Source organism: Erinaceus europaeus, chromosome 15 (genome assembly GCF_950295315.1).
Source record: "Erinaceus europaeus chromosome 15, mEriEur2.1, whole genome shotgun sequence".
NCBI lineage: Eukaryota > Metazoa > Chordata > Mammalia > Eulipotyphla > Erinaceidae > Erinaceus > Erinaceus europaeus.
In genome coordinates, this window is record NC_080176.1 from 71990387 (window position 1) to 72014264 (window position 23878).

At 40.0% G+C, this 23878-nt stretch overlaps 1 protein-coding gene and 1 pseudogene across 4 annotated transcripts in view; one reads left to right on the plus strand and one right to left on the minus strand.

The window, feature by feature from the left end:
• WDR7 (WD repeat domain 7) overlaps positions 1 to 23878 on the plus strand; it is a 421542-nt gene that overhangs the window by 235582 nt on the left and 162082 nt on the right. For all 4 annotated transcript variants that reach the window (XM_060173931.1, XM_060173933.1, XM_060173934.1 and 1 more), the window contains one exon: positions 8553 to 8774. In XM_060173931.1, coding sequence (XP_060029914.1) covers positions 8553 to 8774 — 222 coding nt within the window. The remainder of the gene's footprint in view (positions 1 to 8552; positions 8775 to 23878) is intronic.
• LOC103121708 (small ribosomal subunit protein eS10-like) lies at positions 21716 to 23253 on the minus strand (annotated as a pseudogene).

Genomic DNA, 23878 nt, shown 5'->3' on the forward strand with positions numbered 1-23878 from the left:
GGCTCTGTGCTGGCACTATGAGTCCTTGGTAGCTGTCAGCCATTTTTTTTCCCTTCTACTTTATTTTTATTTGACAGGACAGAGAGAAATTCAGAGGGAAGGGGAGATAGAGAAGGAGTGAGAGAGACATCTGCAGACCTGCTTTACCTCTCATGAAGCTTCCACCCTGAAGGTGGGGAAAGGGGGGCTTGAACCCAGATCCTTGAGCATGGTGATATATTTGCTTAATCGAGTGCATCATTCATCCACTCCCCACATGTCTTCTTTTGGTGCTAACATTCTTGTTTTATCTCATGATTCACCTTACTGGGTGTCATGAGTTTTCTAACAGTGAATGAATATGATGTCACTTCCCTATACAGAATTGCTGGATGGATTTCCATTAACCATGGTTAAAACACTTCAGTGTAGAATGTGAACTCTTTCATGGTTTGGCAAGACCTTTTTTTTTAATTGGGGGATTAATGTTTTACAGTGGACAGTAAATACAATAGTTTGTACTCGAATAACATTTCCCAGTTTTCCACATAACAATGCAACCCCCACTAGGTCCTCTGTCATCTTGTTCCTGTAGGTCTGGCACCTCTTTTCTCACTTCCATTGTCATTCCCCTGCCTTACCTTACCTCTGACAGTATAGAATGACAAAGCAAAATAAAAAAATATATAAAGCAAAAGGAAGAAATGAAATAAAACATCTAAAACCATTCAAATGTCTGTGCTGCCAGTATCTTGGTTGGCACTTTAGAGCTCAGAGGGCTCTTTATTTTATTGATTTAATTAATGTATAGAGCCAAGTGTGGAAAGAGGCCAGAAAAGCTGGATGCATTATTACCAGAAAAAGCAGAGGGCTGACCTTCAATCAAGATGGCTCCAGAAGTTCACTTTTTTTTCCCCCAATAGTTCACAACCCCCCCCCCAGAAGTTCACTTTTTAAATCCTTCTTTACCAAATATGTAACTTTGATTTGTGAATATACCAAGAGACCTAAAAGGAAGTGCAAGAAAGATAGAAATGCTTGGGTGGGTGGGGGATAGATAACATAAAGGTTCTTCTTCTAGCGTTTGCCCTTCTTCCGTAGCCAGTCAACAGTGTCAGGTTGAGCCTGATGTAAAGTTTCGAGACCTCCTTTGAATCTCTCCTGCCTGAGGCTTCAAAGTTCCAGGTTCAATCCAATGTACCACTATAAGCCAGAGCTAATCACTGCTCTGGTAAAAAAAAAAAAAAAAAGAAGAAGAAGATCTTTGATCTTTGTAGAATAGTAATAGAATAAAAATGCAGTGATCTGGGTTGAAACCATTAGCTGCTTCCCATAAGCCAGTATTTGACTCCTATAAGCAAAGAGGATTAAAATGTCATAAATATAGTGAAAAGCCAGGAACTATGGCCTCCTCACTTCCTGGTAAAAACAATGAAAAGATGTCCGTACATGGCTACTTAAAATTGAAGTACTATGAAGGGAGACGAGGAAAGTGAGGGTTAGCTGTGCCACTGCTACTATAACAATAAATACTTTTTAAAAGGTGAACTATGTCCCACTCACGAACCTAGAAACAAAACAAGAAAGTAGATAAAAAAAAAATCTAACTGGAATAAATAATTCAAATGAGAGCAGAAGTTAGTGAAACAGAAAGCAATAATCAAGACTAGAGAATTTTTTTTTAATTTGATAAAATATATATTGGGTTGTTGGAAGTCGTGTCTTTTCTCTATGCAAAGATACATCATGACTTTTCTGAAAATCCAGTTTTTCTAACAAAACTAATCAAGAAAGACTTGAAGATGATACTAGAGAAGGCACAAATGATCAATATCGGAAAGAACTCCTTGCAGCTGGTACAGTTGATATTTTCTTTTTCTTTTTTTTAAATTTATTTTTTATTTAAGAAAGGATAAATTAACAAAACCATAGGGTAGGAGGGATACAACTCCACACAATTCCCACCACCCAATCTCCATATCCCACCCCCTCCCCAGATAGCTTTCCCACTCTCTATCCCTCTGGGAGCATGGACCCAGGGTCATTGTGGGTTGCAGAAGGTGGGAGGTCTGGCTTCTGTAATTGCTTCCCTGCTGAACACGGGCGTTGACTGGTCGGTCCATATTCCCAGTCTGCCTCTCTCTTTCCCTAGTAGGGTGTGTCTCTGGGGAAGCAGAGCTCCAGGACATATTGGTGGGGTCTTCAGTCTAGGGAAGCCTGGCTGGCATCCTGATGGCATCTGGAACCTGGTGGCTGAAAAGAGAGTTAACATACGAAGCCAAACAAATTGTTGAGCAATCGGAATAGTGGAGAGGAAGTGTTAGGGGGGTACTCACCATAGAGAATACTGTTAGTAACTTCATTAGCAAAAACTTGGAAAGGCTGAAAGGAAATGGACATTTTAATAAATAAATCAATTATTAATTAATTAATTTTGTATTATAAACTGCTAGAAATGACTCAGGAAGAAATAGGAAGTCAAGCAAAATAAGAAATCATTAAATTCCTAATAAAAATATTTCTTTCTATTCTCCACTCTTCCTTTCTCTTACATTTCCTTCTCTTTGACTCCAGGCAAGGAAGTCCTGAAACATGGATCCTAAGAAACGTTTTAACTCATCTTCAAGAATCCTTTAATTGTTTTCAGTGAATGGAAATGGGCTGCCATTTATTGACCCCAGTTTTTATTTTGACTTTTATTTAAATCATTAAAAAAGATTTACTTGTTTATTTGCTAGAGACAAGAGAAAAATTGAGATGGGAGGGGGAGATGGACAAGAAGAGGAAATGGAGAGAGGAGTACTTCTGCAACACTTCTTAAGAAGCTCCCCCTCACTTGGACCCCCCTTGCATTTGTAGACATGTGTGCTCGACCAGATGTGCCATCCCCTTGCCCTTTTTCACTGGGGAAATAATGGTTTACAAGACAGCTGTTGGTACCTAGAGACAGTCTCTTCTTGTCCCTGTGGAATTTGAAGGAGTCATGTTAAGTGAGATAAACCTGGAGGACAAATAATGGATGGTCTCACTTTTAGCCCAGTTTTTGAGACTTGTATTATTTTTCCACAAAAATCCAGTAAATATAGTATATGAAAAGAAAGTCATAGTCCAGTTTCACTTATGGACATAAATGTAAAAAAAAAAATCTGGGTAGTTGGGCAGTAGCGCAGTGGGTTAAGCACAGGTTGTGCGAAGCACGAGGACTGGCATAAAGATCCCGGTTCGAGCCCTGGCTGCAAGGGGTTCACTTCATGAGCAGTGAAGCAGGTCTGCAGGTGTCTCTCTTTCTCTCCACCTCTGTGTCTTCCCCTCCTCTCTCCATTTCTGTCCTATCTAACAACGATAACATCAACAACAGCAACAATAATAACTACAACAACAATAAAGCAACAAGGGCAACAAAAGGGAAAATAATAATAATTAAAAAAATAAAGAAATCTAAAAAAAACCGTAGCTGGTTCATTTCAGTGTCCATTGATTGTTCTTTTTGTCTGTTTATTGGCCTATATACTTACCTACCTATCTACCAATTAGTTGCCACTTAACCATCTAGTTCACTCCAGCAATGCAAGCCATGTTCAAAGTAAAAATATTTAGAACATTTCAGATAGTATTGCTATAATTATATAATGGGTAAAAATTCGAGGTCAGTATTCTGGTGTCCTTTAGAGCATGAGGGAGAGGTTGTGTGACTGAGTCCCAATTCTTAGTAGACTTCAGTTATAGCTATACTAGTTAATTACTTTTACCTGTGAAACATCATTACAATTTTATAAAGCTCGCTGTGTGCATTTAGTTGATATTCTTTATTCTCAATACCATTCTGAATGCTTGAAGTATCATATAGTAAATGTCAACATCATGAATAAAAAAGAGGTATACCACTTACAAAGGGTGTGGGATTGTGCACAGTACCAAGTCTGAGGAGAATTTTGAGTGGGCTAATGAGCTATAGATATAGAATAGAGATTTTGGGCCAGCAAAATGGCTCACTTGGATAGTGTGCTAACTGACCATGTGCAGGACCCAGGTTCAAACATGACCCCCACTGTACTGAACAAAGCTTTGGTACTGTGGTCTCTGCTGTTCCGTTCTCCATCTTAAAAAAGAAGAAAGAGTGTGGTCCGGGAGATGCACAGTAGATAAAGTATCAGACTCTCAAGCATGAGGTCCTGAGTTCAATCCCCAGCAGCACATGTACCAGAGTGATGTCTGGTTCTTTCTCTCTCCTCCTATGTTTCTCATTAATAAATAAAATCTTGGAGAAGAAGGAGGAGGAGGAGGAGGAGGAGGAGAAAGAGAAGAAGAAGATGATGATGATGATATTGGGATCTTGTTGTGCCTATGTGTTAAAGACTATACTGTAAACCATTAACCCCCCCCCCATAAAAGAAAAGCTACAAAAAGTAAATAAATAAATAGAAATTAAAAAGGGCTGAGGACATAGCATAATGATTATGAAATAAGACTCTGAGGTCCCAAGTTCAATCCTCAACACTGTCATAAGCCAGTGTATCTGTCTCTCTCTCTCTCTCTCTCTCTCTCTCTCTCTCTATATATATATATATATATATATATATATATATATATATACTGAAAAAATAGAGAAAGGGGAGGGATGAAGAAGAGAAGGGAAGAAGAAAACAATGAGGTAGAAAAAATTTTAAGAATGTGTTAAGAATTACATTAGGGCACCAGGTGGTGGCGCACCTGGTTGAGCGCACACATTACAGTGCACAAGGACCCAGGTTCGAGCCCCCGGTTCCCACCTGCAGGGGGAAAGCTTCACAAGTGGTGAAGCAGGGTTGCAGGTGTCTCTCTGTCTTTCTCTCTGTCACCCCTTTCCCTCTCAATTTCTGACTGTCTCTATCCAACAGATAAAGATTTAAAAAAAATTGCATTAGGATAGGCTGGGCAGTGGTGCACTTGGCAGATCATGGGTCTTACCATGCCCAAGGGCCTGGGTCCAAGCCTCTGGCCTTCACCTGCAGGGGGAAGCCTCATGAGTCGGGAAAATAGTGCTTTGAGTTTCTTTCTTTCTTCCTTCCTTTCTGTCTTTCTTTCTTGCTTGCTTTCTTCCTTTCTTTCTTTCCCCAACTTCTCTCTTCCTTATCACTCTCAATTCTGTCTTTTAAAAACTTTTTATTTATTTATTATTGGATAGAGACAGACAGAAATTGAAAGGGAGAGGGGAGATAGAGAGGAAGAGAGAGAAAGAGACACCTGCAGCCCTACTTCTCCACTCATGAAGCTTCCCCCTGCATTGGGGATCAAGGGCTTGAACCTGAGTCCTTACTCATTGTAATGTGAGTGCATAACCAGGTGCACCACTGCCTGGCCCCCTCAACTTCTGTCTTTATAAAAAATAATAAGATAATAAAAATAATGAATAAATCTTTAAAAAATAGAGGACACACTGAATATTTAAAAAAAAAAAAAGGAGAGGGAGAAGGAGTCGGGCAGTAGCGCAGCAGGTTAAGCGCACGTGGCGCAAAGTGCAAGGACCGGTGATAAGGATCCTGGTTCCAGCCCCCAGCTCCCCACCTGCAGGGGAGTCGCTTCACAAGCGGTGAAGCAGGTCTGCAGGTTGTCGTTCTCTCCCCCTCTCTGTCTTCCCCTCCTCTCTCCATTTCTCTCCTATCCAACAACTATGACATCATTAACCGCAACAATACCTACAACAATAAAAAACAAGGGCAGCAAAAGGGAATAAAATAAATAAATAAATAAATAAATAAATAAATAAATAAATAAAAAGGAGAATTGCACCAAGAATGCAATTCCCGAGTCACACTCACATTTGGAGTGATTGCATTACACAGGGTCAAACACCTCATCACAGACCCCTGCAAGCGTCAGCCCGGCTTTGACCTAGCACGTTATGATCGGGCCCTCCTCAATCGCTATGGAACAGGCCATGGCCGGTGCGCCGCTATGTTCCATCGCTGGGGAGCCAGAGACGACCCGAACTGCCCCTGTGGCTCCAGACAGACTATGACCCACATAGTCAACGACTGCCACCTCTCCAGATTCCAAGGAGGTCTCGAAACTTTACATCAGGCTCAACCTGACGCTGTTGACGGGCTACGGAAGAAGGGCAAACGCTAGAAGAAGAAGAACAGGTTCAAATCTAACCCCCTCTGCATGGAAGATAGAGTCTGTACTGTGGTTTCTTTCCCTCTTTCTCTGCCTCCCTATTTCTGTCTGAAAAAGTCAGACCAGAGCTGTGAAGCCCCTGACATGATGAGAAATAAATAATTATGGAAAGAAAGAAAATCCCCCACTTTTCCCTATTTATTGATATTTTACTATGAATTTATAATAACTTTCTACTGTGTTTTTAATACCATGCTGGTATTTCTTCTGAATACTAAGCTACATCCAGGTTATAAGTTCTTCAAAAAGCAGGTTATGCTTCTGAATTTTGATATCTCGAGACAAAATATACTCATCCTTTTCCTATGAAGGCCTGTCATAAATTTATTTTCTTTTTATTATTTTTCCTTATTTAATAGGCTAGAGAAATTGAGAGGGGAGGAGGAGGTAGAGAGGGAGATGGGGACACCTACAGCACCATTTTAGTGCTTGAGAAGCTTCCCCACTGTGGGTGGGGAGTAGGGGCTCACACGCAGGTCCTTGTTTATGGTAGGTAGCTTCAGCAGGCCCACTGCCTCCCAGTCCCCTCAATTCATTTTTCATTCAGTAAGCAAATATGTATCAAGTACCATCTCACTGTCCATCCCTTTTTCTGAGCTCTAAGGATACAGTTATTAATAAAGTGCCCAAATGCCTGGGAAACAAATTCTAGATTCGTTTATTTAAGAGAGAGAGACCAGAGCACCAAACCCTAGATGACAGCAAGGACTATTCCCAAGCTAGTCCTGTACACTGCCCACTGCGCCACTTCTGGCTGCTCATCTGTATCTTCAGCTCCTACTCTGTCAACGGCCTAATAGCCTCTTGCCCTCGTTAACCATTTTGCCCCTGTGCCACCTCACACAGCCACTGTCTGTCTATATAGATTTGCCTGTTCTGGCTGTGTCATGTAAGTGGGCTCAGGCAGTGTGCACTCTCTTTTTTGACTGGTTTCTTTCCCTTAACATGCATATCTCAGTACTGCATTCCTTAATATCGATGCATATTTATTGACTGACTATTTCACATTTTGCCTATATATTAGGTGATTATTTCCATATTTTGTTGCTGTTATGAGTGATAGTGTTATAAGCGTTCCTGTTTGTTGTGTATATTTGTCTTTGATTTTACTGAATAAATACACAGCAGTGGGATTGCTGAGGTATGTAGTAAGTTCTGACTAAACTTTCTGATGAACTACCAGGCTGTTTTCCAAAGTAGTTTGTAGCATACCGCCTTCCCACCAGGAACACACTGTTCCTGTGACTTGATATCTCATGATGCTTGTTTTGATTTGCATTTCCCTATTCAGTGATTCTGAGCATCTCTTAATGGACATACAGACCAGCTGTATATCTTTGGAGGAATATTTATTCAAATTGTTTGTACATTTTTAAAATGTGTGTTTTCTTATTACTGAGTTATAAGCAAATATTCCAGATAAAGTCCCTTATGTGTGTTTTGACATTTGACTTAGTCTGTACACTTTGTTGTCTTTGTTCTTCCTTAATTCTGTCTTGAAGCAGAAAATGTTTTTGGTTTTGTTTTTCTTTTCTTTTTTTTTTAATATTTTATTTTATTTATTTATTCCCTTTTGTTGCCCTTGTTGTTTTATTGTTGTAGTTATTATTGTTGTCGTCGTTGTTGGATAGGACAGAGAGAAATGGAGAGAGGAGGGGAAGACAGAGAGGAAGAGAGAAAGATAGACACCTGCAGACCTGCTTCACCGCCTGTGAAGTGACTCCCCTGCAGGTGGGGAGCCGGAGTTTGAACCGGGATCCTTATGCCGGTCCTTGTGCTTTGCGCCACCTGCGCTTAACCCGCTGCGCTACAGCCCGACTCCCTGGTTTTGTTTTTCTTTTTAACATTGGTGAAGTCCAACTAGAAGTATTTTAAAATTAGTTCTCCTTTAAGTATTATATCTAATGAATCATTACTTAAACTAAGATAAAAAGATAATGAAGTGGGGCTGGGTGACACACCCGGTTGAGCACATATGGTGCAATGCACAAGGACCCAGGTTCGAGTCCCTGGTCCCCATCTGTAGGGAAAAAGCTTTGTGAGTGGTGAAGCAAGGCTGCAGGTGTCTCTCTTCCTCTCTCACTCCCTTTACCCTCTTGATTTCTGGCTGTCTCTCTCCAATAAATAAAGATAATAAAATTTTTTTTAAAAGATAATGAAGTCATATGTTTTTTTCTTCTGTAAGTTCTTTATTTTTAGCTGTTATCTTAAGGATTCTTGTGCATTTTGAGTTGCTTTTCTTAAACGGTGAGAGGTTGGAGTCCACGTTCATTCTTTTGCAGGTGAACGATGTGTTGTCCTGCTGCTATTCGTTGAATGACTCTCCTTTCCTGAATGAGCATCGTGAATGCTTTTATAATCATAGGTCTTTTATATACTGATATTCTAAACTTATGTCCTTATGTTTTGGTTTTCAGGGTGCTTACCAAGTGTTCCACAAATGAAAAAAATTTCCACATCTTATGAGGAGAGACGAAAGCAAGCTACTGCAATTGTTTTACTAGGAGTCATTGGAGCTGAATTTGGTGCTGAAATTGAACCTCCTAAACTGTTGACCAGACCTCGAAGCTCCAGTCAGATTCCAGAGGGATTTGGTTTGACTAGTGGAGGATCGAACTACTCACTGGCCAGACATACTTGTAAGTTTTAAAATTCCTAGTGCCAATCTGTTTCTTCTTCTCTGTATATAATATTGGTTAACAATACTGAAGAAAACATTGAACTTGATGAGTACTAGCTCAAATGAAGTTACCTATTTTTAAAAAGTAAATCATGATATTTTTAAATGCATATGCAATAACCCAGGTTCAAGCCCCAAGTCCTCACCTGCAGGGTCCTGAGCACAGTGACATTTCTATGAAATACTGATGATCATCTGGTTCTCTCTGTGTTTTCCTTTACCTGTAATAATTCTGCCTGCGAACTGTTACTACTATGAGCAGAAAAAGTGGAAACTCCACAGAGAAAAGAGTGGATTTTTGAAAACCTTTGGCAGACTTGAAATGAGATTTTTTTTTTTTCCCAAGAAGACCTTGGGAATTGATAAATAAATTGACAATCTTACTACTGCTCTTTTGGTAAAGGGAGACAAGGACAAATTACCTGAGAGAGGTTCCAAAGCTATTTCTGACATACGGCTGGCATGGACTGAGCACTGTAGGAGGAGGGACCCTTCCCTGGGTGTCTCCTTAGGCTTCCCAAGCAAGAATAATCAAATTTATTAAAACATTATAGGGATATCTACATTTGTGTGTGTGTGTGTGTGTGTGTGTGTGTGTGTGTGTGTGTGTGTGTGACTCCAGGGTTATTGCTGGGGCTTGATGTCGGCTCTACGAATCCACTGCTCCTGGAAGCCACTTGTTCCATTTTTTTGTTTCCCTTGTTGTTGTTATTGTTATTGGATAGAACAGAGAGAAATTGAGAAAGGAAGGGAAGACAGAGAGGGGGAGAGAAAGATGGACACCTGCAGACCTGCTTCACTGCCTGTGAAGTAGTCCCCCTGCAGGTGGGGAGCCAGGGGCTCAAACCAGATCTTTATACCTGTCCTTGCACTTTGTGCCACGTGTGCTTAACCCGCTGCACTACCACCTGGCCCTCTATGAGTATGTATACATTTAAAACAAAACTTGTTGAACATTTTGATAAAGAAATAGATGTAGAAAGAACAGAAGCTAATTTTTAGAAAGTTTTACTTATTTTTTTCAATGAAGCAAAAAGAGATTCTGAGAGGTTTCTAGCAAGCAAGCAATTGTATATAAAATGAATGATATAGGCGGGTGGGCAGTGACATACCTGACATTACCATGTGCAAGGATCTGGGTTCAAATCCCAGTCCCTACCTGTAAGGTGGACGCTTCAGGCGCAGTGGATCAGTGCTACAGGTGTCTCTCTTTCATCCTCTCTGTTTCTTTATCCTCTGTCAATTTCTGTCTTATCAAATAAAATAAATATTAATTTAAAAAATGAATGCTTAGGGGCCAGGTGTAATATGGCTGAGTGTACATGTTAAATTGTGCAAGGACCTGGGTTTCAGGTCCTGATCCCTATCTGCAGGGGGAAAACTTTGCGAGTGGTGAAGCAGTGCTGTAGATGTCTGTCTGTCTTTCTCCCTCTTTGTCTCTCCCTCCCCTCTCAATTTCTGGCTGTCTCTATCCAATAAAAAAAGATAATAAAAATACAAGTAATTATTTAACAAAACGAATGCTGCAGTGCCTATTGGAACAGCCTGAAGATTGTGAAATATCCTTTGTGTTTCCTTCATTTATCGTGATTGCTCTGTTTTCATTTAATAATTACAAAATGATCTTTTTCTTCTGAGTCTCTAGGAGCTTATGCATGCATGGTTTCTCAGACTTCTTCATTCTTTTTATTTTAGATAAATACATAGATAGATAAGATAGGTAGGTAGCTAGGTAGATAGATAGGATGGCCAACCTGAGCATCTAGCACTGCATGGTCCTCTCATGCTGTGCCAGGGTCTCAGCCCAGGACGCACACATGGCAAGGCTTACCCAGTTAGCTGTCTTCTGACCTCATGTTTCTCTCTCACTTCCACTTCATTACTCTCTCTTTTTTTTTTTTTTTTTTTTTCTCAAAGGTCTCAGATGCATTGGTGGTAGAATGGCTTACAATAGGGATTTTTCAAGTCCTGTCCTCTCTGAAGGTTGTTAGAATTATGTATACCAGTTTAAAGTTTATTGTCTTCATTAGAAACAGGTGTCTAAATAAGCCTGCATCTTCCTGGGATTATAGTGTTAACCAGTAGATGTTGTTCTAGGTATGGCCTTGTTACTTGCTTATGTGGCATTCAGAGTGTGTCGCTTCCATTAAATATTTAGTCTTTCTGGCATCCTATTGAATGGGATAATTATTATTATCCTCATTTTCAGATAAGGCCATTAAGATACAATTTTTGATGAACTTTAATTGCTAATTTAGTTCGAGGTAGAGATAATGCATTCGGCCTTCCTTAGGAAGTCAGCCTGTGAAAACCCATAATAGAGCCAATTCCCAACCATCCACATTGTGGGAGGAAAGAGTGACACAGGCATAATTCTCAAGACAGACCTACTTTACAACTCATTTTATATTTCAAGTTAAGTATGTGGAGTTGCACTTTACACAAAATGTCTAAATTACATATTGAAGACAAAACTGGACTCTGGTGATTAAAAGGCCTGGATTAGGCCTTTAATAATCTCTATATTCCTCTAGCTCTCAGAGCAGTGAGTTCATTTATTCCCTTACACCAAGTGAAAGACGGGGATTATTCTGCCTTTAAATCTCCTTTTGGTCCGACTAGTCTGTGTTTCTCAAGTGCAGAAGGAGGCCTGCAGGACATGCACCTCGTTCATCCTTCACTGCCCCACTCCCACCACCCTCTCCACAGAGGGATGGATGTTGTCTTGTCTCCATCAATTCAACTTCACAAGAGATCCTTGCCCAATTTTATTCGGATCCACAAATGAGGCATTATTAGAATGTTGATGGGTATTATGTGTAATGTTGCCTCTTAGATCTTTCGTTTCTCTCTTTGATTTGGTCTCTTCTGCTCCTTTTGTAATTATGGAATTGTGCTGGCGCATCTGTAGTAAATCCCGTTCTGATCTCTCATTAGCTTTCTGACTTTGGGCAAGTGTCATAAGTCATTTTCCTCGGCAGCAGACTCTGAGACAGATTTGTGTGCAGGAGTATTCCCGGGATCAATACCTCGAGGGAGTGCAGGATTGGGCAGGGCAGAAGTGGAATTGCATTTCAGCTGTGGAGAAAGCTTCAACAAAACTCATGGAACTCTGGAATTGGGAGGACCATTCAGACTTGTCCTGAACTGAGGGTAAAGGTTTGGCTCTTATGTCCCCCTGTCAATCAATCATTAGATCTGGGGTGCACTGAGAAGTATGACCTTGAGTGAGGCATTTTTCTTCATCCTACTGCAAGTACCAGAGAGGAACACAGCTGAGACTTCTGGACCACTAAGTCCTCAAGAGATGGTGCAACAAATACTTTATCTAGTATGGAAAGATGGGCAAACTTGCCAGGCCTCTACTCCCCGTGTTACTGAATTAGGTTATGTGTCTCCATTTCTGTAAGTAGATGGGGAGATGGGCACTGTCCTGTAATTGTCATGCTCTTCTTTTCCTTTTTTTAAAAAATTAATTTATTTATAAAATGGAATCACTGACAAGACCATAGGATAAGAGGGGTACAATTCCCGCCACCAGAGCTCCATATCTCATCCTCTCTCCTGATAGCTTTCCTATTCTTTAACCCTCTGGGAGTATGGACCCAGGGTCACCATGAGGTGCAGAAGGTGGAAGGTCTGGCTTCTGTAATTGCTTCCCTGATGAACATGGGCATTGGCAGGTTGATCCATACTCCCAGCCTGTCCTCTCTCTTTCCCTAGTGGGGCAGGGCTCTGAGGATAGGACACATTGGTAGGGTCATCTGTCCAGGGAAGTCTGGTTGGCATCATGTTAGCACCTGGAACCTGGTGGTTGAAAAAGAGTTAACATCTGAAGCCATACAGATTGTTGATTAATCATGAACCTAAAGGCTGGAATATTGTAGATGAAGATTTGGTGTCTCCATTTTGGAAATAGCTAGTAGGCCTATTTTAGTTATATTCCAAAGGGCCAATAACTTTATTATTTTTTGCCTGAGCCTGACATCTGCTGTGCAGGTGGACCCAGGTTATTGTTTGGGGAGAGGATGTCATGCTATTCTTTGTAATTCCATCCAAATTTCCAGTTACTCTGTAAGACCGGTATTTTAGGCAGTATCTAGCATGATGCAAAGCCCACTATGGCCACTATTATTGAGCATTTATTGTGTGTCTGGTATCTTGTGGTACATTTTACACATCTTATTTGCTTGTCGCCTCAAAGACTTTTACTATCCCCATGCATCCGATGAGGGAATGGTAACTTCCCTCCATTCTCACTGTAAAGATCTGTGTTACCACATTAAACTTTCTCCGTGCAGATAATTCATCGGAGGTATAAGTGGATACTGTAGGATCATTTGCCCAAAAGTGTCAAGCCTAGACTCAAACCCTTATCTTCCAATTCTAAGTCAGTGTATTTTCACCATTTCACACAGACTGCTTTCTGTCCTAACTAAGGTTCAGAGTGGTAATGCTAAAAAGGAAAGGGAGGTACAGGTGCTGTGGAAGCAGAAGCAAATACAAAGTTCTCATTGCTGTGTATCTGCAATTATTTATGTCTGTGATGTGATATGTATATATATGTGTTTATTTTGGTATTATTTATTTATTTGTTTGTTTTTATGTTTATTTATTTTTAGTATTATTTATTTGTTTTATTTATTTTTATGGCTTATGGTGATGCTGGGGATTGAACCTGCGACCTTTGGTGCTTCAGGCCTGCAGGTCTTTTTGCATAACCATTATGCTATCTCTCCAATCCAAAATATCCACATCAGAGAAAAATAATATTCACCACAGGAAATCCTTAACCATGTTAGGCTTGGTTCTTCAGTATGATTTCACTGTTGTTTCATAGAAATTACTGTTTATGTGATTTGTTTTTCTCTTCTGGAATGTGGATCCACAGAATCTGTTCAGCTCTCAAAAGAGAAGCATTAAAATGGATAAGAACTCCAAGAGCTTATTGGGGTAAATGGTTACCCATTCCTATGATCTTCCTTCCTTCCTCCCTCCCACCCTCCCTCCCTCCCCCTTTCTTCCTTTCTTTCTTTCTTCCTTTCTTTCTTTCTTTCTTTCTTTCTTTCTTTCTTTCTTTCTTTCTTTCTCCTTCCTTCCTTCCTTCCTTCCTTCCTTCCTTCCTTTCTTTTCCTTCCTTCTTTCATTTCCTCCTCTTCCTCCTGCTCCTCTTCTTCATCTTCTTCCTTCTCTTCCTCCTTCTCCACCTCTTCTTCCTCCTCCTCATCCTTCTTCATTTTTTTCTTTACTGAACATTAATGGTTTATGGTCAATAGTAAATACAGTAGTTTGTACATGTAAAACATTTCTCAGTTTTCCATATAACAATTCAGCCTCCTCTAGGTCCCCACCCCAGTCCTTTACTTTTTTATTTCTTTATTGGGGAACTAATGTTTTACATTTGATAGTAAATACAATAGTTTATACCTGCATAACATTTCCCAGTTTTTCATATAACAGTACAACCCCCACTAGGTCCTCTGTCATCTTTTTTTGGCCTGTATTCTCCTCCCTACCCACCTCAGAGTCCTTTACTTTGGTGCAATACACCAAATCCAGTCCAAGTTCTGCTTTGTGCTTTCTTATTTTCAACTTCTTTTTTTTTAATTACTGATTTAATAATGATTGGCAAGATTGTGGGATAAGAGGAGTACAATTCCACATGGTTCAAACCACCAGAGTGCCATATTCGATCCCTTTATTGGAATGTTCCCTGTTCTTTATCTTTCTGGGAGTATGGACTAGAGATCTCTATGGGGTTCAAAAGGTGGGAGGTCTGACTTCTGTGCTGGACATTGACAGGTCAGTTCATACTATCTCTATCTTTTCCTAGTCGGGTAGGGCTCTGGGAAGGTGGGGTTCCAGGACACACTGATGAGGTCATCTACCCAGGGAAGTCAGGTAGGCATAATGGTAGTACTTTTCTGTTGCTGTGGAGTTATCCTGATGCAGTCTCCGCATCACACTGGTTATTGCTGCTCGCCTATTTTGTTTTCCATGTCTTATGCCAGTTCTTTTGAAAACGCCTGTACGATATAGGTTTCTGTTCACCCCACACTCCTAATACTATGGCCATTAGTTAAAAAGAAAGGGGGAATTGTTGGTATGCATGAGACCCCTTCTGTTTCATTGGTTTAATACCCCTTGCTTAACACTGTATTCTATTTACATAACCACTGTATTCTATTTACATAACCACTGCAGGGCATTGGTTCAATCCCCACTGGTTCATGATATGTTTTTGCTCTGCCCCCTCTCCTTGTCACACTCTGATTTTCACCAGTCCCTTTTCTCTCCACCCTCTCTATGTCACATCCTGTTTCCACCCTACTTGGCAAGTACATATAAAGACAGCATTGTGAGTTTTACGGTACTTTAGTTTAGCTTAGCTTGGCTTAGATTGTGCTGCGTCCTGCATGAATAAAGAGATACTGCCTAAAGCTCAACCATGAGTCCCTGGTCGTCTGTTACCTACCCATGCCCGTGAAGCCAGCCCGGCGAAAACAACACTTTTAACAACTTCTGTGTATGAATAAGATCATTCCATATTCATCCTTTTCTCTGAGTTATCTCACTTAGCATGATTTCTTTAGGCTTCATCCAAGATGAGTTGAAGAAAGTGAAATCACTGTTTTTAATAGCATATATATATCACAACTTTCTCAGTCACTTGTCTGTTTTGGACACCTGGGTTGCTCCCAGGTTTTGCCTGTTACAAACTGTGCTGCTATGAACATAGGCATACACAGATCTTTTTGGATGAGTGTGTTTGGTTCCTTAGGATATATACCCAGGAGTGAGATTGCAGGTTCTGTGGTAGGTCCATTTCTAGCCTTCTGAGAGTTTTCCAGACTGTTCTCCACAGGGGTTGGACCAATTGACATTCCCACCAGCAGTGGAGGAGTGTTCCTTTGACCCCACAACCTCTCCAGCATTTGTTTTTGCTACCTTTTCTGATGTATGACATTCTCTTCATCTTCTTGAAGTGGTATCTCATTGTCTTTATTTGCACATTGTAACATGTGTGCTTAACCAGGTATTGCCACCACCTAGCTCCCTTCGTTGCCCTTTGTAGGAGTGAGCAGTGACTAAATAATGCATGTTTTCAACTCTTCCTCTGTCTGAAGACATCAGATTGTGTTGCTGAGCTGTTGCTCTGGCCATAGAGATGGTTATTCTGTTTGCTCTCTCCTTCCCTCCTTCTCCTTCTCCTCTTCCTCACCATCCTCCTCCTCCTCCTCCTTCTTCTCCTCTCTCTCTGTCATTATTGGGGAAATGATATACAGGACAGTTTTTAACACATGGGTACCCTGTCACATCTTCCCACCACACATGCAAGTCTCCCCCTCATTGTGCACTGGGTCTCAGGTATCCCCGCATCATCTAGAGCCCTCTCCTTTGCTGCAGTACATCACATCCAGTCTAGGTTTCGCCTTGTGTAATTTTCCTATGTAGCTGGAGTAGAGAAGCCAAGTAAAATATGAACTCCTTTCTAGTTGCTTTAGATAAAGTGTTCTTTCATAGTTGTGGTCATTAAACCACCTTCCTGCACACATTGTAATTGTCTTTGTATTTTAAAGGAGATGAGTGGAGATTAATAGGAGTGAATAAAGGGTGCTAATATTAATATCAGAGCTAATTTGTAGATATTTCAGCCTTTTTAATGGGATGTCATGATTCTAGATTGCCTGGATATGAAACTCGACATCGCCACAGAGTAATTGTGTGACCTTATATCCTTTGTAGTTCAGTTTACTTAACTTAAAACCTGGAAGAAAAATGTCTACCTCATAGAATTATTACAAGGACTGTCTGGCATATAGCTAGTAGTTGAATATTAGTTATTACTATTGTTACTAGACATGTTTATAGAGGAATAAGGGAAGGAAACAAATTTTTAAAATTTCTTTATTGGGGGAATTAATGGTTTACAGTTGACAGTAAATATAGCACTTAGTACGTGCATAATGTTTCTCAGTTTTTCACATAACAGTCCAACCCCCACTAGGTCTTCTTCTGCCAGCATGTTCCAAGACCTGAACCTTCCCCTGCTCCTCAGAGTCTTTCACTTTGGTGCATTAAACCAACTCCAGTCCAAGTTCTGCTTAGTGTTTTCCCTTCTGATCTTGCTTTTCAACTTCTATAGATCAGATCATCCCATATTCAGCTGAAGGAAACAATTCTTTTGGGGGACACTTACATTTGTTTTTTTATTATTTTTTATTATCTTTATTTATTGGATAGACAGCCAGAAATTGAGGGAGAAGGGAATGATAAAGATGTAGAGAGACACCAGCAACACTGCTTCACCACTCGCACAGCTTTCCCCCTGCAGGTGGGGACCAGGGGCGCTCGAACTTGGTCCTTGTGAGCTTAACCAGATGAACCACCACTCGGCCTCATCACTTATTGTATAACTGTTTTTAAAAGTCTTCCTAAGGACCTAAGTAGATAGTACTACTATGAACATTTAACATGTGAGTGAATGGATACTCATAACAGTGAAGTTACCTCCTGTGAGGGGTTTGAATTTAGATTTTTTCTTTTAGAGGCCCTGGTTTTATTTTCTATAACACATACTGATTCCCTTCACTTATGGGAAAGTCATTTCAGTCCAGGAAGGTTTATTTAAAATATACTTTTTTTTTCACTAATTTATATACATATTCAAATGCAAAATCATATCTGTAGTTATGTCGCTGTCAAGTTTGAATTTCTGTACTGTTTATTACCTTCTTTCTCAGGGTAACTACATCAGCAAACTGAGCTCACATAGAAAATTCATTACTCCTTTGTTTTTATTTATTTATTATTTTTTTTGTTCCTTTGTTTTTCCTTGTAAATAATTCACGCTGTGTAACAGTTTCATCATTTTTAACGGAGTTCTGACAGTTGCATTATAGGTCCTGGCTGTTTGGTGATGCAATCTCATTCTTGTTCTCCAAAAATAACTTTAATTTGCAATCATTTCTTGTTGATTCACTACTCGATGGGTTTTAGGTTGCTCTTCCATAAAATAAGTATGTTGGACAAGGTTATTTCTAAGGCCACTTCCATCTAAAATCATAGAGTTCTCTGAAATGATTGGCGTGATTTATTGCTATTCTGACTTTAGAGTGTTTGTGTGTGGCGCTGCCACTTGACCGCTCTTCTTTTAATTGCTCTCGAATAGTGTTCTTTCTGCTTGTATAAGATCTGTAGGGTCCAGTAGTTCATTGTCATGCCCGATGTTTGAAGAATACCTTAAAAGTACTTGTCTATTCATCTTCCCATGGGACATTCATGTCAACTTACCACTCTTGAACTGCTGTTTCAACAGTCTGTACTTCCTGTCTTTGTGTTGTGGTGATTTGGCTATACTATAGACCATTGGTAGGAAGCCATATTGGTGACCAAAATCTAGTCCTTAGCTAGCCTATCTTTACATATAAAACTTTATTGGAACATAACCATACTGTGATACAGTATCTGTGAATGCTCACAGCACTACAACCTCAATTCTATGTAGATGTATGTAATTGTATGTAGAATTAATATCTTAAATATGAAACATGAGACTATAGTGTAATAAAGGGTGATGTAGAAAAATGACTTTGAGGGGCTGGGTGATGGTGCACCTGGTTGAGCACATATGTTATACAAGGACTCAGGTTCACAGCACAAGGACCCAGGTTCAACCCCCCGGTCCCCACCTTCAGGGGGAAAGCTTTGTGTGTGGTGAAGCAGTGTTGCTGGTGTCTGTCTGCCTCTTTCCCTATTAACCTCCCCCTTCTCTCTTGATTTCCCCCTATTTTATTATTAGTAATGATAGTAAAAAACTATAAAAAAAAGTTAAAAGAAAAAAATGACCTTGGGCTAGGAACAGTTCTATAAATAGGTGACAGAAAGCTTAACTGAACAATTTTTTAAAAAGTGAATAGATGTCTACGAACATACCACCCTGAACACGCCCTATCTTGTCTGATCTCAGAAGCTAAAAAGTGAATAGATTAAGCCACATTAAAATTATAAACTTCTGTTAATCAAAATTATATTTTTCTCTATCCAATAAATAAAGATAATATATATTTTTTAAATTACCCCTGTATTTTATACATTGGGTGTAGTTCCACACTCACTACTAAAGTTCTGTGCACCTTCCCCTCCCCCAGCCTTTGCCTATTGAAAGCTACCATAGTTCTCAGAAAGTCTTGGAGAAAATTTGGTCATTCTTTTGTGTTTGTTAGTTAATACGTTTTCAATTCTCAGTTTCCACATATAAGTAAAACCATAGTAGTTGTCTTTCACTTCCTTAATTGCCTCTAGTTCTATCCATTTTGTCCTGAAGGTTATAATATCATCTTTTTTTTTTTTTGAGTTTCAGAGTAGCAGCCCTTTGAGTATATGTCCATAACTACTTCTTCTTCTTCTTCTTTTTTTTTTTAAGGTTTATTTATTAATGAGAAAGGAGGAGAGAAAGAACCAGACATCACTCTGGTACATGTGCTGCCAGGGATCGAACCCAGGACCTCATGCTTGAGAGTCCGATGCTTTATCCACTGCACCACCTCCCAGACCACTGTCCATAACTTCTTTTATCCAGTCACGTATTGATGGGCCTTTATGTTACTTCCTCTCCTTAGCATATAGGTCCCTTTGCATAAGTGTTTTCATATACTTTGGATTTATGCTTAGGAATGGCATTTCAGAGGTATTTCCAGTTTTCTTTCTTTTTTTTTTATAAGAATTCTTCATACTTTCCACCTATAATGTAGTAGAGCTTCTTTTTTTCCACATCCTGGTGAACGAGTATCATTTTCTGTTCTGTTATTTTAGGCCATTCCCATGGGTATGAGGTGGTATCTGTATCTCCTTGTGGTTTTAACTTACATTTCTCTAATAATAAGTGAAGTGAAGCTTCTCTTTTTTCTTCATATGTCTGTGGGCCATATGTAGATCTTCCTTTGATTACTGTATTCCCATCTTTTTGCTCTCTCTCTCTCTCTCTCTCTCTCTCTCTCTCTCTCTTTTAGTAGAGATAAGGAGAAACTGAGAGGCAAGGGAGAGACAGAGAGGGAAAGAGAAAGACACCTGCACAACTTTTCAGTGAAGCTTCTCCACTGCAATTGAGGACTGGTTCCTTAGGATTATAAGGCATGTACTTTCCTGAGTGTGCCACTTCCTAGTCCCTATTGCTCACTATTTAAGTGGGTTGTTTTTGTTGTTGTTAAACTGTATGATTTCTCTATAGATGTTTGAAATCAATCTCTTGTTTGATGTGTGCTGTGCAGATATCTTCTTCTAATTGCTGGGTTGCCTTTCTTCCTGACCATGATAATTTTTTTGAGTAGGCAAAGTTTTGCTGTATTTGTACATTTAACCTCTTTGCTATTGTTAAGCCAGTAGGTGATACTGTGCCTACAGTACTTATTTCCTTTATTTTTATATATTGTGGAGGAGGGAAGTATTGCCAATGAATTAATTTTATGGTATTGATACCTGAGACGTATGAGCCTATAGCCAGACTTCTGTGGGCTAGCCAAGTAGAAGCTATGCTTTTGTTTTTTTGTTCGCCTGTCTTCCCTGCATACTTGAAGCACCATAGATCACTCTCCCAACCACTGTTTGGGCACATTTTCCCTTAAATCTCCCTTGGGACTGGATTAACTGCCTGACTTCACTGGCAGTTCTCAGCAGAGTTAATTCTTTGCCACACTTGTGATTCTTTTTGAACAATCTGGTACCTGATTCCCCTAAGGTCATGTGCTAAGAACCCAGAGGTTCTCAGTTCTGCTGTGGGACTGTGCTCTATTGTGTAGCTGTCTAGGTGGGCCAGCAGCTGACAAGCACATTTCCTGTCCTAGGGGGACTCTCCAGTTCTTCCCTTTCTGCCCACTGGTCACACATGCATGCACCCACCTCTGGGAATATAGTTTTCTCAGAAGTCACAGTTGTATTTTCGTGAGATTGGTGTATTCTTTTGGTGGATCTCTAGTTTAGCACATTAATAATTTTTAAACTTAAAAAAAAGTACAGAGCAGAAAAAATGGGCTGAATCAGTACAGTACACGAAGGAAGGAAGAAAAGTTAATAAAGCTATGAAAAATACTAAGCCTATTAGCAGGGACGTGAACATTAGAGAAATAAACTCTCCCCACTAGGGAAAGAAAGAGAGAGGCTGGGATGGATCGACCTGCCAATGCCCATGTTCAGCAGGGAAGCAATTACAGAAGCCAGACCTTCCACCTTCTGTACCCCATAATGACCCTGGGTCCATACTCCAAGAGGGTTAAAGAACAGGAAAGCATGGTTTGGGAGGTGGCACAGTGATAAAGCTTTGGACTCTTAAGCATGAGGTCCTGAGTTTGATCCCTGGCAGCACATGTGCCAGAGTGATGTCTGGTTCTTTCTCTCTCCTCCTATCTTTTTCATAAATAAATAAAATATTAAAAAAAAAGAAAAAAAGAATAGAAAAGCTACCAGGGGAGGGGATGGGATATGGAGTTGTGGTGGTGGGAATTGTGTGGAGTTGTGCCCCTCTTATCCTATGGTTTTTTGTCAGTATTTCCATTTTATATATAAAATTAAAAAAAAAGAAATACATTTCATTTCTCACCTACCAAACTGAGAGCTGAGAGTTTGACATTAGCACATTTTGGTAAAGATTTAGAGCAACTAGAACTCTTTCACACTTACAGTGTTGGATATAAACTGTTTTAAGCACTTTGGAAAGCAGTTTTGTGGTTAACCTTGTGACTTTTACCTTTGCTTTATCAAGAGAAGCCTTTGCATATATGGTCCAGTGGGCATGTACATATGTGTTCATAACAATTCAAAATAACAGATAGCACTCTGTCCATTTTGCCCTCCCTCTTGCAATGTATTTACTTCTTTTATTGCTGTTGTGTTCCCAGCTCTATTTTATTCGCTGGTCACCTCATTTAGAGTTGGAGTTCCTTTGCTACTTGTCAGGTAGGAAGGACTCCTTTCAGTAATCTAGCAAGGCAAGAATGCTGGTGAACTCCTTCAGTTTCTGTATGTTTGGGAAAATTTAAATTTCTCCTTCATATTTGAAGGGATAATATGGCAGGACAGACTATTTGTGGCTGGCAGTTTTTATCTTATAAAACTATGAATATATCATTCTAATTCCTTCTTGCCTCAAGGGTTTGTGATGGGAAATCTGATGAAAGCCTGATGGTTCTCTCTCTCTCTGTGTAGGCCAGATTTATAAATTTTATATCCTTGCTTTTGGACAGTTTCACTATAATGTGTCATGGTATGTGCTGGCTTGAGTTCAAGAACTTAGGTGTTCATTCAGCTTTCTCTATATCTATGTTTTGCATGTTGTTAATCATGTTAAGCATATAAACCATCTGCTATGATTTCTTTGAATATGTTCTCTGCTCCTCTCTCCTCTTGGTCCCCAGCTACCCAATAACTCTTACATTCTTTTTTTTTCTGTTGGAGTCAGCTTTTTCACTGAGAATTGCTTCATTTTTCATGAACCTTTTCTCTCCAACAGCTCTGCACTCTGAGAGTGTTGTTGTATCTTCTAGCCCTCCTATTCTCTTTTAGGGTTATTTATTCTACTACTAGGGCTCTTGTGTACATTCTTAAGTCTAATGCTTTGGCCACTGAGCCACTCCCTGGTCTCTCTCTCTCTCTTTTTCTGGCTAAAAGTTTATTAAACAAACAAACAAACAACAACAACAACAACAAAAAACCCTCCAACTTTCTTGATGTGGTTGACCACATCCACGACCAAATCTGCTTCTAAACTGAAATTCAGTTGCTGGCCCAGCCCCAGCCTCAGCTTTCTTGTTGGCACCAGGGGGCACAGCACTTCTTCTCTTAAGTATTTCTGTCGGCTTCCCCTCGTGTGAATCTTGCAGGTTGTTCACCCTCCAGACCTTTGGGCCATGGCCTGCCAGTTTCAGGTCCACTGTGACGCAAGGTGGCAGGCACAATCTCATGGGGCAGGCGGGGGTAATCGTGGTGGTGCTGGATACCCTCGTTAGTAAGATACCACTAAAAATGCCTCCAGGCAAACTGTTCCTTCACATAGCCTCATGACTTCAGAGACTGCCTGGTCTTCATGACATGAAGGTTGGGGACATTCTTGTCTTCGAGTTTGAGTGTTTGGGCATGTGGACATCCTTCTTAGCCATCATCACTCCCTCCTTAAAAAGGAGTTTGTAAATGGCAATCTGGTTCTTCTTGGATGTCAATATCCTGGCGACTGCTGAGTCTGGGATGTAGACTAGCACTCCCTTGTCTCTTATGTGTGTTCTTACTCCATCAAAAGTGTCCTTCACATTATGTAGCTCTCCAGAGTTTTCTTTGATTTGTAGCTCTTTGATGAAATGATCTCTGAGATCCTGAATTTGTGTCTGTATGTTATCGTTAGAATCTTGAATTGTCTTCATAATAAGATTTCTGAATTCAAACTCAGACATTTTTTTCCCCAAACCTTGTGAGTTGGAACAGCTCTATTTTTACCCTGTAGTTTGCTTACATGTGGTTTCTACTGTGCAGCCAGCAGGTGATGCTGTGGCCATGGTGTTTATGTGCCATAGTGGGGTTGGGGAGAGAGAATCTTCCATATTACTTCTGGTAGATTTAGACAGAACAGGTTCTTGCTGCCTTGTTTCAGACTGTACTGTGGCCTCTGGCAGGCCACTGCTACAATCTGAGCAGGTTGCACAGTTTCAGTTTCCAACTGGTTTTGCCCCACATTCTGGGGGCCTAGCCTGGGTGTTCTGTTGTGTGACTATCAAAATGCTGTACCCTACCCACTGCCTACTGCTGACTCCTCATTCAAGCTGTTTGAAAGTTTTTTTTTTCCACATGCAGTTTACATCTACCTGTGGCTCTGAATTTTTTTTAAAAAAATGTTGTTGCTATTATAGCTAGCTGCTACTCCATGACCACATTACCAGGAAGTCAAAATTACATATATATATATGTGTGTATGTGTGTGTATATATATATATATATATATATATATATATATATATATATATATATATATACACATTTTACTTAGAAAAATGTAACCAGAATTTAAATATATAGGGTACC